At 41.5% G+C, this 17,022-nt stretch overlaps 1 protein-coding gene across 3 annotated transcripts in view; it reads right to left on the bottom strand.

Moving 5' to 3' along the window:
* The window catches only part of LOC110533532 (zinc finger and BTB domain-containing protein 16-A), a 171,727-nt gene extending 155,734 nt beyond the window's left edge, over nt 1–15,993 (bottom strand). For all 3 annotated transcript variants that reach the window (XM_021617846.3, XM_021617847.3, XM_090186201.1), the window contains exons 1-2: nt 15,853–15,993; nt 5,961–7,309 (exon numbers count right to left, since the gene is read on the bottom strand). In XM_021617846.3, the coding sequence (XP_021473521.1) occupies nt 5,961–7,210 (1,250 nt within the window). In that variant the 5' untranslated portion in view covers nt 7,211–7,309; nt 15,853–15,993. The remainder of the gene's footprint in view (nt 1–5,960; nt 7,310–15,852) is intronic.
* Between the last annotated feature and the right edge of the window lie 1,029 nt (nt 15,994–17,022).

Raw genomic sequence — 17,022 nt, 5'->3', positions numbered from 1 at the left:
GACTTGAGGCTGTAATCACTGCCAAAGGTGGTTCAACAAAGTACTGAGTAAAGGGTCTGAATACTTGTAAATATATTGTTGTCTTTATGGGGTATCGTGTGCTAAAGGAGCTACATTCAACGGTCTTACCCCCTCACAACACAAAACATGAGCATGTTTCACTCTGTTTGTATTAAAAATAAATAAATAATAGAATTGTAAACAAAACACTGTTACGCTTCAAATAAAAATGATATATGTAGGGCGGAGGCTGGAAATGGTGTTCAAGTTAGTGACACCATTTCAATAAAAGTACCTTGGGTGAACTGGAAGTGTTGTTTAAGTTAGACATTATATTCCAGTTCAACAGAGGTCATTTTCTGGAAATGGTGTCGTTCAGTTAGAGACATTCTATTCCAGAATTGTATGCACATTGTAATAATAAATAAGAACTTGGATGGGTCCACAGTTTATCAGAGATCACTTGCTGATCTTATATATTTTCACATATCAGAGTAGCACTGGGCCTAAAAAAGCCTTGTCTAAATACAACCATCGATTTGTAGGGGCATGCCTTTCTAGACCAACCCTTGATGTTTTAGTTGTTGAATGATGGACAAATCAAATGACAAGAGTGCTTTAAGCTGCATGCTTAAAAATGAAAAGTCACTCCACTGGAATGTAATTTGAGCATTACACAGAAATCACATGCTGTGAAGAAATGGGGTAAACAATCGCCGCTGAACTAGGGACCCCACAGCTCCCAATTCAACCACTGAAAACACAGGAAGTTGTACAAGATCAGGGTACAGAGTACAACTTTTCAGCAAAACAAGCATGAGTCGTCTTTAAAATGTCATCCAACTCTTTTCAGTTGCATAAAAGCTTGAATCTCCAGACATGACCTAGGACCTGGAAACTCACCCGGGGCGCCCCCTCCCCTCCCACTCCTTGTCTCACTATAATCTTAAACAACTGGAAATGTGAGCTCTCAATCAATGCTGACACACAGAGTCAGTCCCAAATTCCAACTCCTACAAGCTTCATGGGGTGTTGGGCTGTGTGAGAGTGTCAGGCCATTAGCAGAAACAGATTGAGTGAGTGTTTGAGTGTTTCTTATATGGCCTATTTCCCAACTTTAGACAAACTAGTACAGTTCCTTTACAGTTTTGGAAGTTGCGCAAATATTTCTCAGGACGCAGACAACAGCATGCTGTGTAGTCTACAACAGAAGTGCATGGTGGGATTTAAACAGCAGTGCTTGCCTGGCATGGATTTACTCGCTGCACCCCCTCTTTTCAGACTTCCATCCACACCACGACTACCCCACCCTCCAGCTCTGCTGACGAGAAGCAGAGGCCAGCCGAGCGGTCCAAAGGTTAGGCTGCAGAGGGCAGGGCCTGGGTCCTGTGCACAGCCCTCATTTCCTGCCCTGGACAGTCTGCTCCACTCATAAAGCTAATAAGGCCCTCCTTGTCCCCCAGGTGGCTGGGAGCCCCGGCCTGGGACACTCCATCACTGGCCACACCGCAGGGTTCAGGGGTGTGCTGGGGTGGGTGTGAGGAGAGGGGGAGGGGGCTGCTTCCCATTAGTCGACCTCCTCCGCCAGGTGCAACTAATGGGCTCAGCCAGCGCCGCGGCAGGACGGCTCGGTAGTCACCCTGGACAGGCCTGGAAGTCATCAGGGGAAAGAACCTCTGACTCGGTCACCTACAATAGACTACTGCTTTTGTTTCAGAGGTCGACAACACTTTAGCTGTTGAGTTTGTAGATATAGTATTGCTATGATAGCCTACTTTAAACACTATGAATACAGATATGCAAGTATCATGTAGTATCAGCAACAAGTGAGCAGTAGCCTGGTGGCATTGCAATACAACTGCCTTAAAATGCCTACATTATTGACTTTAGTACACAAGAAAGTAACTCCTACCCAATTCTGGGTGAAAATTGACAAACATAAGATCCAATGCTATTGCCAGCAGTATAATGGAAAATACATTACTTATTCCAATTAAGAAATGCATTTTATTAACCAAAAATAGACAATGATTTGAAATATGTCCAGTAAAAGGCATATTAAAATCAGTTAAACTCTTCTCAGCAATGTTTCAAAAGCAGGTGACAGACCACAATAAGCTCATTTCACATTTACTAATTCAAATAAATGTATTCAAAATCAGGCTTAAAATTTGTTGCATCAGAATTGTGATAAGAAAAGCTAAGAAAACAAACGAGTTTTAAAATCTCAAACATTAAAATTGAAATCAAGGATATTATCCAAAGAGTAATCTACAGTTGAAGTCAGAAGTTTACATACACATTTAAATTCACTTTTTCACAATTCCTGACATTTAATCCTAGTAAAAAGTCTCTGTCTTAGGTCAGTTAGGATCACCACTTTATTTAAGAATGTGACATGTCAGAATAATAGTAGAGAGTTTTATTTCAGCTTGTATTTCTTTCATCACATTCCCAGTGGGTCAGAAGTTTACATACACTCAATTAGTATTTGGTAGCATTGCCTTTAAATTGTTTAACGTGGGTCAAACGTTTCTGATACCCTTCCACAAGCTTCCCACAATAAGTTGGGTAAATTGTGGCCCACTCCTCCTGACAGAGCTGGTGTAACCGAGTCAGGTCTGTAGGCGGCCTTGCTCGCACACGCTTTTCAGTTCTGCCCACAAATTTTCTATGGGATCGAGATCAGGGCTTTGTGATGGCCACTCCAATACCTTGACTATGTTGTCCTTGAGCCATTTTCCCACAACTTTGGAAGAATGCTTGGGGTAATTGTCCATTTGGAAGACCCATTTGCGACCAAGCTTTAACTTCCTGACTGATGTTGCTTCAATATATTAACATAATTTTCCTACCTCATGATGCCATCTATTTTGTGAAGAGCACCAGTCACTCCTGCAGCAAAGCACCCCCACAACATGATGCTGCCACCCCCGTGCTTCACGGTAGGGATGGTATTCTTTGGCTTGCAAGCCTCCCCCTTCAACATAACAATGGTCATTATGGCCAAACAGTTCTATTTTTGTTTCAACAGACCAGAAGACATTTCTCCAAAAAGTATGATCTTTGTCACCATGTGTAGTTGCAAACCATAGTCTAGCTTTTTTTAATGCCAGTTTTGGAGCAGTGGTTTCTTCCTTGCTGAGCGGCCTTTCAGGTTATGTCGAGAAAGGACTCGTTTGACTGTGGATATAGATACCTTTGTACCCGTTTCCTCCAGCATCTTCACAACGTCCTTTGCTGTTGTTCTGGGATTGATTTGCACTTTTCGCACCAAAGTACGTTTATCTCTAGGAGACCGAACGCGTCTCCTTCCTGAGCAGTATGACGGCTGCGTGGTCCCATGGTGTTTATACTTGCATACTATTGTTTGTACAGATGAACGTGGTACCATCAGGCATTTGGAAATTGCTCCCAAGGATGAACAAGACTGGCGGAGGACTACAATTTTTTTTCTGAGGTCTTGGCTGATTTCTTTTGATTTTCCCATGATGTCAAGCAAAGAGGCACTGAGTGTGAAGGTAGGCCTTGAAATACATCCACAGGTACACCTCCAATTGACTCAACTGAGGTCAATTAGCTTATCAGAAGCTTCTAAAGTCATGACATCCTTTTCTGGAATTTTCCAAGCTGTTTAAAGGCACAGTCAACTTAGTGTACGTAAACTTTTGACCCACTGGAATTGTGATACAGTGAATTATAAGTGAAATAATCTGTCTTTAAACAATTGTTGGAAAAATGACTTGCGTCATGCAATGATGTCCTAACCGACTTGCCAAAACTAAGTGTATGTAAAACTTCCGACTTCAACTGTAGTTTGTTAGCTACGGTGCCTTCAGAAAGTTCACACCCCCTTTAGACTTTTCAACATTGTGTGTAGACCTGTAACACAACAAAATACCCCTAATGTCAAAGTGGAATTATGTTTTTAGATATTTTTACAAATGAAAACTGAATGGCTCGGTATTCAACCCCTTTAGTATGGCAAGCCAAAATAAGAAGGGCAACTATTGGAAGACAGGTAAAAAAAAAAGCAGACATTGAATATCCCTTTCAGCATGCTGAAGTTATTAATTACACTTTGAATACTGTATAAATACACCCAGACATTACAAAGATAAAGCTTTGTTCCTAACGCCGTCACCGGAAAGCAAGGAAACCACAGTGAGTTTAAAACAGTTATTGTTTAATGGCTGTGATAGGAGAAAACTGAGGATGGATCAAAGCATTTTTGTTACTCCACAATACTAACCTAAATGACAAAGTGAGAAGAAAGAAGCTAGAGGATTAACAAGTGGTCTGCGGTTGTGGGGCTGGTTGGACGTACAGCCAAATTCTCTAAAATGACATTGGAGGCGGCTTATGGTAGAGAAATTAACATTAAATTATCTAGCAACAGCTCGGGTGGACATTCTTGCATGCAAATTGCACAATCCCTCAAAACTTGAGACTTCTGTGGCATTGTGTTGTGCAGTTTTGTGACACATTTTAAAGTCGCCTGTTAATCTCCCCAGCACAAGATGCACCTGTGTAATGATCATGCTGTTTAATCAGCATCTTAATATGCCCCACCTGTCAGGTGGATTGATTATCTTGGCAAAGAAGAAATGCACACAAACAGGGAAGTAAAGAAATGTGTGCACAAAATTTGAGCAATATGCTTTTTGCGCATATCGACATTTTCTGGGAATTTTTTTTCAGCTCATGAAACATGGTACCAACACTTTACATGATGGGTTTATATTTTTGTTCAGTGTATATGAGCAAAAAACCAAACATATTCGAGATTTAAAAAAAGACAATCACAACTTTTGATAGGTAGATTCCAGAATTATTTAAGGTTGAAAATTTTAGGCCTATATTACATGTCCGTCCGTGCCTTCAGAAAGTATTCAGACCCCTTGACTTTTTCCACTGTTACGTTACAGCCTTGTGCTAAAATGAATTAAATTGTCCCCTCAATCTACACACAATACCCCAAAATCCTAAAGCAAAAACAGATTTGTAGAAATGTTTGCTAATTTTATTAATATCACGTTTACATAAGTATTCAGACCCTTTACTCAGTACTTTGTTGAAGCACCTTTGGCAGTGATTACAGCCTCAACTCGTCTTGGGTATGACGCTACAAGCTTGGTACACCTGTATTTGGGGAGTTCCTCCCATTCCTCTTTGCAGATCCTCTCAAGCTCTGTCAGGCTGGATGGCGAGCGTTGTTGCAAAGCTATTTTCAGGTCTCTCCAAAGATGTTAGATCAGTTCCAAGTTTGGCTCTGGTTGGGCCACTCAAGGACATTCAGAGACTTGTCCCGAAGCCACTCCTGGTTTGTCTTGGCTGTGTGCTCAAGGTCGTTGTCCTGTTGGAAGGTGAATCTTCACCCTCAGTCTAAGGTCCTGAGCGCTCTGGAACAAGTTTTCATCAAGGACCTCTTGACTTTGCTCCATTTGCATTGATCCTTACTAGTCTACCTAGTCTCTGCCGCTGAAACACATCCCCACAGCATGATGCTACCACCACCATGCTTCACCGTAGGGATGGTGCCAGGTTTCCTCCAGACGTGATGCTTGGCATTCAGGCCAAAGAGTTCAATCTTGGTTTTATCAGACCAGAATCTCGCCCTTTAGGTGTCTTTTGGCTTCTGTTTGGCCACTCTACTATAAAAAGCCTGATTGGTAGAGTGCTGCAGAGATGCTTGTCCATCTGGAAGGTTCTCCCATCTCCACAGAGGAACTCCAGAGCGCTTTTAGAGTAACCATTGGGTTCTTGGTCACCTCTCTGACCAAGGCCCTTCTCCCCCAATTGCTCAGTTTGGCCACGTGGCTAGCTCTAAGAAATGGAGGCCACTATGTTCTTGGGGACCTTCAATGCTGCAGACATTTTTTGGCACCCTTCCCCAGTAGGTTTACACATGTTAAATGGAACCAACTCAGTGACATGAAGTTAAACAAAGTTGAGCTTACCTATGTTGCTCCACAGCTTCGTTGTCTGGTAGCTCTGCGCCACACACGTTGCAGCGTTCATGCTGGTTCCTACCGTCTGGCTTCATACCGGCAGCCAGCTCCCCCAACTTGTTGAAGAACTCCCTCTGGATGAAGCTCTGGGGCAGAAGTCCCCCATAGGCACTGAAGTCCATGGTCATGGCCAGGGCAGGGGACAGATGGAGAGAAGAGGCCATGGAGGCTGGCATGGATAGCATGGACTCATTTTTATGATTGGTAGGCAGCGAGTACAAGGAGGCCAGGTGTTTCTCGGTCATGCCGGTCATACCCGCCATGGCTTCCAGACCCATTTGGCCGCCATCTGCTTGGGAGTCGCCCATGCCATCCTCCCGAACGTAGTGCAGCTCGCGGGCGCTCGTGATCACACTGCTCCTGGTTGGAGTCCCGGGGCCATCGCGGTTCTTGTCCAACTCGCCGCTCCTTTTGCCATTGCTGGAGGCGCTGGACTCCATGGTTCTGGGGCTCCCATGGCCTCCGCCTTCATCCACTTGCATCATCTCAGTCTTGATCTCGGTCATCAATTGGTGGTGGGAGTTTCCTTGAGTCAGGTGCTCGCCCCCAAAGCCCTGCTGCAGGAGGGACTGGCCTATGCTCATCAGGCTGTCCACGGCAGCTTTGGTTGGGCTCATGGTGGAAAGCCCGAAGGATGTGGAGACAGAGGGGCTCTGGTCCACCATACTGGCCAGGGCCGAGGCTTGTTGGACGGCTGAATGGTAGCTCCCCTCCATGGAATGCTTCTTGGCGTTCTTCCCTCCTTGCCTGCAATTGCGCTCATCGTCTTCCTCCGTGCCTTCCTCGTTCATGTTGACCTCCGTGTCGTTGTCGTCTGAGGACTGGATTGTCTCCAGGATCTTGAGGCATTGCTCCTCCAGGTACTCAATTTCTAGGATCTCTGCTGCGTACAGTAGGTCATCCAGGTCTTCCACTTTGGCCTGGAGTGTGGCAGTGTAGGCATACTCCAGTATCTGCTGGAAGGTCTTTGGTGAAAGAAAGTCCAGGGTGTAATGCTGGCTGTTGCGGTGAAACAGGATCTCAAACATCTTGCTGGTGCAGGCCAGCACGGTCCGATGAGCATGGAACTCCTGGCTGTCCACCATGATGACCACATCGCAGAGGGTTCCGGCCAGACGCATCTGGTTAGCCTTCTTCAGCAGGGCTGTGGGGTGGTTGGGGTTCTGGAGCTGGATCATACCCATTTTAGTCAAATCCATAACGTCGCTGAGATCCGCCAGGCCAACTCATGAGGCTTGCTTTCACTCCTCAGCAGTTTGTTCACTTACCGGTATCTTTGTAAACAAGATAAGGCCAATCTGAAGAGAATGGATAGAGAAAAAGAAAAAGCACTGAATATTTGAGGAAAATCAGTTTAAAAATATATCTAAATAATTGTTGACTTCTTAACTAGATACCATATTTTTTCTAAGTCCAATAAACTTCTAATAACTGTTGAATAAGAACAGACCAATATATAAACCTACACTTTAGATTTAAAAAAATCCAAACATAGTTCTGCAGTGTTTAGTTAAAATAATAAAATTGCTGTTGTGTTAATTAATGCAGTTTATTATAAAAGCAATTTCAAACTGTAATTGTTACAGTTGAAATCAGAGGTTTACATAAACCTTAGCCAAATACATTTAAGCTCAGTTTCTCACAATTCCTGACATTTAATCCGAGCAAAAATTCCCTGTCTTAGTTCGGTTAGCATCACCACTTTATTTTAAGAATGTGACATGTCAGAATAATAGTAGAGAGAATGTTTTATTTCAGCTTTTATTTCTTTCATCACATTCCCAGTGGGTCAGAAGTTTACATACACTCAATTAGTATTTGGTAGCATTGCCTTTAAATTGTTTAACGTGGGTCAAACGTTTCTGATACCCTTCCACAAGCTTCCCACAATAAGTTGGGTGAATTTTGGCCCATTCCTCCTGACAGAGCTGGTGTAACTGAGTCAGGTTTGTAGGCGGCCTTGCTCGCACACGCTTTTTCAGTTCTGCCCACACATGTTCTATAGGATTGAGGTCAGGGCTTTATGATGGCTACTCCAATACCTGGACTTTGTTGTCCTTGAGCTATTTTGACACAACGTTGGAAGTATGCTTGGGGTCATTGTCCATTTGGAAGACCCATTTGCGACCAAGCTTTAACTTCCTGACTGATGTCTTGAGATGTTGCTTCAATATATTCCACATCATTTTCCTACCTCATGATGTCATCTATTTTGTGAAGTGCACCAGTCCTTCCTGCAGCAAAGCACCCCCACAACATGATGCTGCCACCCCCGTGCTTCACGGTTGGGATGGTGTTCTTCGGCTTGCAAGCCTCCCCCTTTTTCCTCCAAACATAATGATGGTCATTATGGCCAAACAGTTCTATTTTTGTTTCATCAGAGCAGGGGACATTTCTCCAAAATGAACAATCTTTGTCCCCATGTGCAGTTGCAAACCGTAGTGTTGCTTTTTTTAATGGCAGTTTTGGAGCAGTGGTTTCTTCCTTACTGAGCAGCCTTTCAGGTTATGTCGATATAGGACTAATTTTACTGTGGAATATATATTTTTGTACCCGTTTCCTCCAGCATCTTCACAACGTCCTTTGCTGTTGTTCTGGGATTGATTTGCACTTTTCGTACCAAAGTACGTTCATCTCTAGGAGACCGAACGCGTCTCCTTCCTGAGCGGTATGACGGCTGCGTGGTCCCATGGTGTTTATACTTGCATACTATTGTTTGTACAGATGAACGTGGTACCTTCAGGCATTTGGAAATTGCTCCCAAGGATAAATCAGACTGGCGGAGGTCTACAAAAAACATTTCTGAGGTCTTGGCTGATTTCTTTTGATTTTCCCATGATGTCAAGCAAAGAGGCACTGTGTTTGAAGGTAGACCTTGAAATACATCCACAGGTACACCTCCAATTGACTCAACTGAGGTCAATTAGCCTATCAGAAGCTTCTAAAGCCATGACATCATTTTCTGGAATTTTCTAAGCCGTTTAAAAGGCACAGTCAACTTAGTGTATTTAAACGTCTGACCCACTGGAATTGTGATACAGTGAAATAATCGGTCTGTAAACAATTGTTGGGAAAATGTATTTTGTTATGCACAAAGTAGATGTCCTAACCAACTTGCCAAAATTATAGTTTGTTAACAAGAAATTTGTGGAGTGGTCGAAAAACGAGTTTTAATGACTCCAACTTAAGTGTATGCAAACTTCCGACTTCAACTGTACTTGGCTTGTATTTCAATTTGATAAAGACCAGCAATTTATCCTTATTTTCTGGGCATTTTAAATTCAGTTGTGCTCATTCAAATAGGCTATTCAATAACATGGGACACTTCATAAAAAAGGGGGGAAATGATATGAACATGACATTGAGCTGTTCTTTTCATAAGAAATACAACTATGGACACAACCCTGCTAGGATTGTAAAAATGTCATGCAAAAACATCATACTTGAAATGGGTGAACATAGAGCAAATTATCAATTGATAAATAACAGAAGTCAAAAGCCAAGCAGACCTAATAACCCAAAGATAAATATATATTTTCAATAATATATTTTGCCCCTCAATTTATAGTTATTTGACAGGTGGAAGCACATGAACAGCGAAAAATAAGGACCCATGAGAACCTTGCAACACCCTAGTCTTTGTTAGAACGCATTGGTGCTTGGTTCACAAAGACCATCAACACCCATTCTGAAATTAAATGGCATCTTATTCAGTATTCTCATCACAGAGAGGAGCAGTGAGCCGAGGAGGGAGCGAGCAGCGAGCGGCTGCCAGGAAGAGTTGGAACAGAGGATGTCGCAAAAGCACAAACCAAACACCATGCAGCACCAACAAGATGATATCAAATCAAATGTTATTGGTCACATACACATGGTTAGCAGATGGTAATGCAAGTGTAGCGAAATGCTTGTATTGTATGCATTACATGTCCATATGCCAAAAGTGCAGGTTTATACATGGACAGAATAGTTTCCATATACTGCTTTTACTTGGTTTGGAAGAGTGAGGTCAGATGCATACTAAAGGCGGGAAGTAGGCTAGGCTGTGAGATCAATGACTTGAACACACGTTGGCTCTGTACAGTGCCTTCAGAAATTATTCACATCCCTTGACTGTTACGAAGTGGGATTAAAATGGATTAGTCTTTTTTTGTCAACAATCTACACAAAATACTCTCATGTCAAAGTAGAAGACAAATTCGAACATCTGTAAAAAATAAAAAGTATGGAAAATCAAACAAACATATGTTGATTAGAGAAGTATTCAACCCCGAGAACAATAAGTGTTAGAATCACCTTTGGCAGTGATTACAGCTGTGAGTATTTCTGGATAAGCGCAAGAGCTTTGCACACCTGTAATGTGCAAGATTTGCCTATTATTATTTTTTTAATTCTTCAAGCTCTGTCGAATTGGTTGATGATCATTGCTAGACAACCATTTTATGGTCTTGCCTTAGATTTTCAGCAGATTTAAGTCAGAACTAACTTGGCCAGTCAGGATCATTCACTAGCTACGTTTCCATTAAACTTGTCCAGTGATTGTTTGTTTGTCGACATTTACAAAGTTTGATTAAAACAAATTGCCTGCAGGGGTGCATTTCCATTTCAAATATAATGTTGATGAAAACAGCTGGATGTAATGATGTCACTAACCTAAAAAAAATGTTTTTTGAATAAAATATAGAGTGTTAAATCAAAATGGTTGAAGTGTTTCCGGGGGTGTCCTCGGATGGGGCCACAGTGTCTCCTGACCCCTCCTGTCTCAGCCTCCAGTATTTATGCTGCAGTAGTTTGTGTCGGGGGGCTAGGGTCAGTTTGTTATATCTGGAGTACTTCTCCTGTCCTATTCGGTGTCCTGTGTGAATCTATGTGTGCGTTCTCTAATTCTCTCCTTCTCTCTTTCTTTCTCTCTCTCGGAGGACCTGAGCCCTAGGACCATGCCCCAGGACTACCTGACATGATGACTCCTTGCTGTCCCCAGTCCACCTGGCCGTGCTGCTGCTCCAGTTTCAACTGTTCTGCCTTATTATTATTGAACCATGCTGGTCATTTATGAACATTTGAACATCTTGGCCATGTTCTGAAATAATCTCCACCCGGCACAGCCAGAAGAGGACTGGCCATCCCACATATGCTCTCTCTAATTCTCTCTCTCTCGGAGGACCTGAGCCCTAGGACCATGCCACAGGAATACCTGACATGATGACTCCTTGCTGTCCCCAGTCCACCTGACCGTGCTGCTGCTCCAGTTTCAACTGTTCTGCATTATTATTATTATTATTATTATTATTAGACCATGCTGGTCATTTATGAACATTTGAACATCTTGGCCATGTTCTGTTATAATCTCCACCCGGCACAGCCAGAAGAGGACTGGCCACCCCACATAGCCTGGTTCCTCTCTAGGTTTCTTCCTAGGTTTTGGCCTTTCTAGGGAGTTTTTCCTAGCCACCGTGCTTCTACACTTGCATTGCTTGCTGTTTGGGGTTTTAGGCTGGGTTTCTGTACAGCACTTTGAGATATCAGCTGATGTACGAAGGGCTATATAAATACATTTGATTTGATTTGTTTCCATGACCCATTTAGGCAAATTGCACATTAATAAATTGGCCTGTATTCCCTCACACCTATCGGGTTTCATCGGTTTCAGCCCGCTAAAGCCAGCATAGATAGAATGCAATAATTTACTATTATTTGCCATGTCCTAATAATTCTCATGTGCCAACGTATCGTTACGGACCGTGCCATGGGGAAACTTGTACTCATGTTGATCTGAAATAATTGGATGGGGAAACTTGCCAGCCAACCAGAAAGCAAGGCGGAGCAATTCAGGCATTTTTGAAAGTCAGGACAATCTTTGTTTTGCAAAGAAAATACTTTATAGTTCAAAAAAATATATATTTTTCAAGACGTACGCATTTAGAATGAAATGTGGAATGGAGCTTTATAGTTACGCGGTGAAATCACGTGCCCTAGATACCTTCAAAATGATTACGCAATCACAATTTATTATAAAAACACAGTTCCCTAATTCATCGCAATAAATGAAGTTTGACAGAAGGAAAATCCACCTGTCGAATGGATAAACATTTTGTTGATCTTTAGAAAAATGTTCTTTATGTCTCCTATATCTGCTGTTTCCATGACATATGTCACTTTTGTTGTTGTTGCAACATTGCTTTGTCAAATAAACAGAAACCTGCCTACTGGGTTAATGGAAACCTTGGTCTTCTTGGTAATCCACTCATGTAGATTTGGCCTTGTGTTTTAGATTATCGTCCTGCTGAAATATTAATTGATTTCCCAGTGTCTGGTGGAAAGAAGACAACCAGATTTTCTTCTGGGAAGTGCTTAGCTCCAGTCTGTTTCTTTTTTATCCTGAAAAACTCTGCAGTCCTTAATGATTACAAGCATACCCATAACATGATGGGTAGCACTTTGTGATATTGGCTGATGTAAAAAGGGCTTTATAAATACATTTGATTTATGCAGCCATCACAATGCTTGAACATATGGAGAGTAGTACTCAGTAATGTGTTGTATTTTCCCAAAACATAACATTTTGTATTCAGGACAAAAAAAAGTGTCCTGAATGTTTCCCAGATGTTTTACGTCAGTGCCTTGTTGCAAACAGGATGCATGTTTTGGAATTGTTGTATTCTGTTCAGGCTTCCTTCTTTTCACTGTCAATTAGGTTAGTATTGTGTTGATCCATCCTTAGTGCTCTCCTATCATAGCCATTGAACTATGAAACTGTTTTAAAGTCACCATTGGCTTCATGGTGAAATCCATGAGCGGTTTCCTTTCTCTCCGGCAACTGCATTAGGAAGGACGCCTGTATCTTTGTACTAACTGCGCGTATTGATACACCATCCAAAGTGTAATTAAGAACTCCACCATGCTCAAAGGGATATTCAATGTCTGTTTGTTTTCTTACCCATCTACCAATAGGTGCCTTCTTTGTGAGGCATTGGAAAACCTCCCTGGTCTCTGTGGTTGAATATGTGTTTGAAATTCGCTGCGTGGCTGTGGGTCCTTACAGATAATTGCATGCCTGGGCTACAGAGATGAGGCTGTCATTCAAAAATCATGCTAAACACTATTATTGCAACTTATGATGTGACTTGTTAAGCACATTTTTACTACTGAACTTACTTAGGCTTGACATAACAAAAGGGTTGAATACTTATGGACTCAAGACATTTCAGCTTTTCATTTTTATTAATTTGTAATAATTTGAAAAACATACATTCACTTTGACATGATGCGTGTTGGCCAATTTAATGTATTTTAAAGTCAGGCTGTACCAGAAACAAAACGTGGAAAAGGCACTGTATGTATCATTGCACACTCACAAAAGGCAACACCTCAAGAATAATAACCTTTAAGTTAATAATACTAAATGATCATAATATATTCCTGACTGTTGATATTGCTATTATCCTTATTGATGTAAATGTTATTTTAGTAACCTTTAACAATTAATATGATAATGTATCATTATTTTAGGCAACTCCTTTTATAATTGAACAAATTAGAAATATTCCATTATAAATCAGTAAATCAAAAAATGTTGGCTACATATATTTAAATGTTCCCTGAAATGAGAATGATAAAGAGCAGATAATATATGAATTCATGCCTTAATTTTGCATCCACATTTCCTAAACAGTTATACTAGATTAGCATTACCTAGGCTCATCAGAGTGGCTCTCAAAAAAAGTCAACAGTTTGCAGTCATCAGATATATTGTTGAGCAGTTCATCAAGGCTGTATAAATCTGGTATTGATGAGACTGTATATTAGTGTATATTTGTGGCTGTCCAACAAATGTGGTGGCGTAAAAAAAAATGTTTTATTTAAGACACAAATGCCAATTTAGCTCTAATTTATGACCTAGTAAATAGGTCAATGTCTGTAGCGTTGCATAATAAGTTAGGCTGCATTTAGACAGGCAGCCCAATTTTGATATTTTTTTCACTAATTGGTCTTTTGACCAGTCAGATTCGCTCTGAAAAAGATCTGATGTGAAAAGGTCTGGGGTGTATTCAATACCTCAATTATGTTGCAAAACTTTTATTTTAAGCCAAAAATAAAACGTTTTGTAACGAAAACAATGTTTTTTTTTGACAAATTCAGGTAGGTCCTTACCTGTTTCGTTCCCTTTGTTCTGTTTGCTTCTTAAACGGTAAAACGGTTTCCGTTGCAGGACGTAATGAATATACCCCTGATGTGATTGGTCAAAAGACCAATTAGTGGAAAAAGATCAGAATTGCGCTGCCTGTGTAAACGCAGCCTAAGTGTCCCATGTTTACCATATGAAACAATCGACAGTTGTCTAATGAGGATCAGTAATGTAAAGCCCAGAAAACGTATTCATTAAACCGACTCTGTTGCAAAACGTTTCTTTAACGGAAGCAAACAGAAAAAAAGGGGTGCCTACCTCCAATTTGTCCAACTCGTTTTAGTTGGAAATCGTTCCGTTTTGCAACTGTTTGGACTAATGATTACACCCCAGGTTTGAGACAGTGCGTTAATGTCACCAACTAATTTAACGCAATCGTGTGATACGTGCAGAAGATACCATTCGAAGGATTAATTATTAGTTTCAGTCAAAATGCTGTATTGAGCGCATATCAACGCCAACATAATGCAATCAGATCGAGAATCCTCTAAAGACCAACTGTAGCCAGTCAGCTGTCTGTCCAAGGCGCGCATCTCTTTAATGCAGTCTTACTCAAAAGAGTCCTGATGTTTAAAGCCGAAACGATAAAAACCTATGCTCGTAGAAATTGTGTCCAGACACATTTAGCTCAATAACAAACAGTACTCACACTTATCTCAGCAGAGTCTACTAAAGTAACGTTACATACGGGCGAATGAGACACAAATACATGATCTCAGCGGGGACTGGTTGCAACAATGATTAAATTCACTAGCTTGCTATTCTGATTAACACAGGTGGAATCGTCTGAAGTGATATCATTGAAGTGCTATCGTTGCAGTTGATAGCATTTTAATTGGACATGTCATGCTCGAGCTTGGAAGAGCGATATAACCCATATCGATAGCAATTCAACTCGCCATTCCATCTATAAAAACAATTATACTAAATCATTTGCATCAAGCGGAGGCAACGTGATTGCGAATCCAGGAATTAGCAGCAGTCTATCAATTTACTATGCGGGTCCCTACTGTACAATGTAGCCTACATCAGCTAAAATAGATGGACACAGTTCAGACTATTGCCCCTGTGTTCGTGATGATTTGTGATCACTCCTGCACGAGCACCTCAAGTGCGTCATTATTCGTTTTTTAAACTTCCAGGAAAATAACAGCGGAGTGAGGTATCAGCGTATACTGTATTCTCATTTCAACAGGAAAACACGATTCTCAGAATAAACCACATGGAAGAACGTCATACTGTCTGATTTGCAATGTAGCCTAAACCCAGACCTCACGTTCTCGTGCTGCGATCTCCCGAATACGTTGACAGACGGTTACGTCAACCTAACATCTTTACATGCCCAATGTTGTGTTTATGTTAACTTCAACACCTTTCACGCGCTCAGACTTGTGGCTTCATCTGACACCCAAACACTTTCAATTGAAAACACTTCAGCGCACACAGAAATTGATATTTGAACTTTGCTTGCCACACTGTTGCGCCGCAACTCCCTATGGGCTACTGTAACTTAATGTGGGTTTAAAATGATGATAACAAACATACTATTAAATCATTCATAGTGCGAGAGTACACAGGCAAACAACAACTGTAAGCATGCAGAAAAGCGGGTCTGTCACTGTAACACGAAAGCTGCGCACCCATATCAGTACTCACCCAAGTTGCAAGTTTTGATTCCGAATGTGTGGTTATTGGGCTACAGCATAGCAATGCAGTTCACAGTACCCGCTCTCACACGCACTAACTCCTCTCTTCTTTCGTGTTAGCAAATCAACACAACGGTGACGTCAACGCACCGAGTCACTCTTCTTTCCCTTGAATGCATGCAAACACTGCGAAAGTGAGACACCTAGGGGGCTGCCGAATGTTTAAAGAGATTATCTGATACTTTTGTATACTTTTTAGCCAGAAGTTCTGAAAATAACACTCACAATCCAAAAGTGGTCCCCTAAAATTGCATGTTCATGTGCACGTGCACCTCTGCCATTTGCACAGGTGTCCCAAAGCTGAGGAAGGGAAAATTATTAAGGGTGAAGGGGCTAATTAGACCATCAGATAGCCACTTCTACCTAGCCAGCAAGGCTGCAGGCTTTAGAACATCCAGACACACACTGCAATATGTTTGGAGGTGCACAATTTAATACAAACAATGGATCGGTGCGCCTAATTATATATCATTGCTTCTTTTTACGCATGATTTCGAGACTTGACACATATAACAGATTAAATATCTCCCAAATTAAATGTTTAACTGTTACTGAGGTTTATATATTGTAAAACTACAGGGGGGATTTGTTAATTAGAATATCATGTTTGTTTTATTATTTAAAAGTGGAACATGAATTGCATAATTCAAGACAGGAGTGTGTCGTGCAGTTAGCGGGTTTACTGATCCCATTGCCACTCTCTGGAAGTCACCCAGAGTTTCATCAGCAACATGTGACAACCGAGGGCCCTCCAAGCGAAGGTTGGTATTGGAGAGGGTGTGGTTTGGGATACAAAGACCAGCTCTCTTTGCTGTGTCCACTGAGCCATTGGGCCTGCCCTGCAACCTCATTGGTTAATGCTGGGCAGGCCTTTTGCTGGCTGTCACTCAAATACCAGGGGCTGAAGCTCATTGGCTCAAACTCAAATTGCTAAGGAGTTGGCCCATGTGGGGGAAATGTAAGAAAAATGGCGTGGTACAGCTTCAAGAAAACAATTCTGCATGTACGAACTACACATTGACACTCCAGCCAAAAGTGGGAGGTTTTAAAAATACTTTCTTCTTGTAGTTTTTTTCTTATCGCACATAGTAAGAAAAACTAACAAGAAAGATGCCTAATA

The sequence above is a fragment of the Oncorhynchus mykiss genome, chromosome 10, assembly GCF_057628025.1.
Source record: "Oncorhynchus mykiss isolate SJ-2025 chromosome 10, ASM5762802v1, whole genome shotgun sequence".
NCBI lineage: Eukaryota > Metazoa > Chordata > Actinopteri > Salmoniformes > Salmonidae > Oncorhynchus > Oncorhynchus mykiss.
Note: the sequence above shows the minus strand (reverse complement) of the source record. Positions and strands in the feature narration are given on the sequence as shown.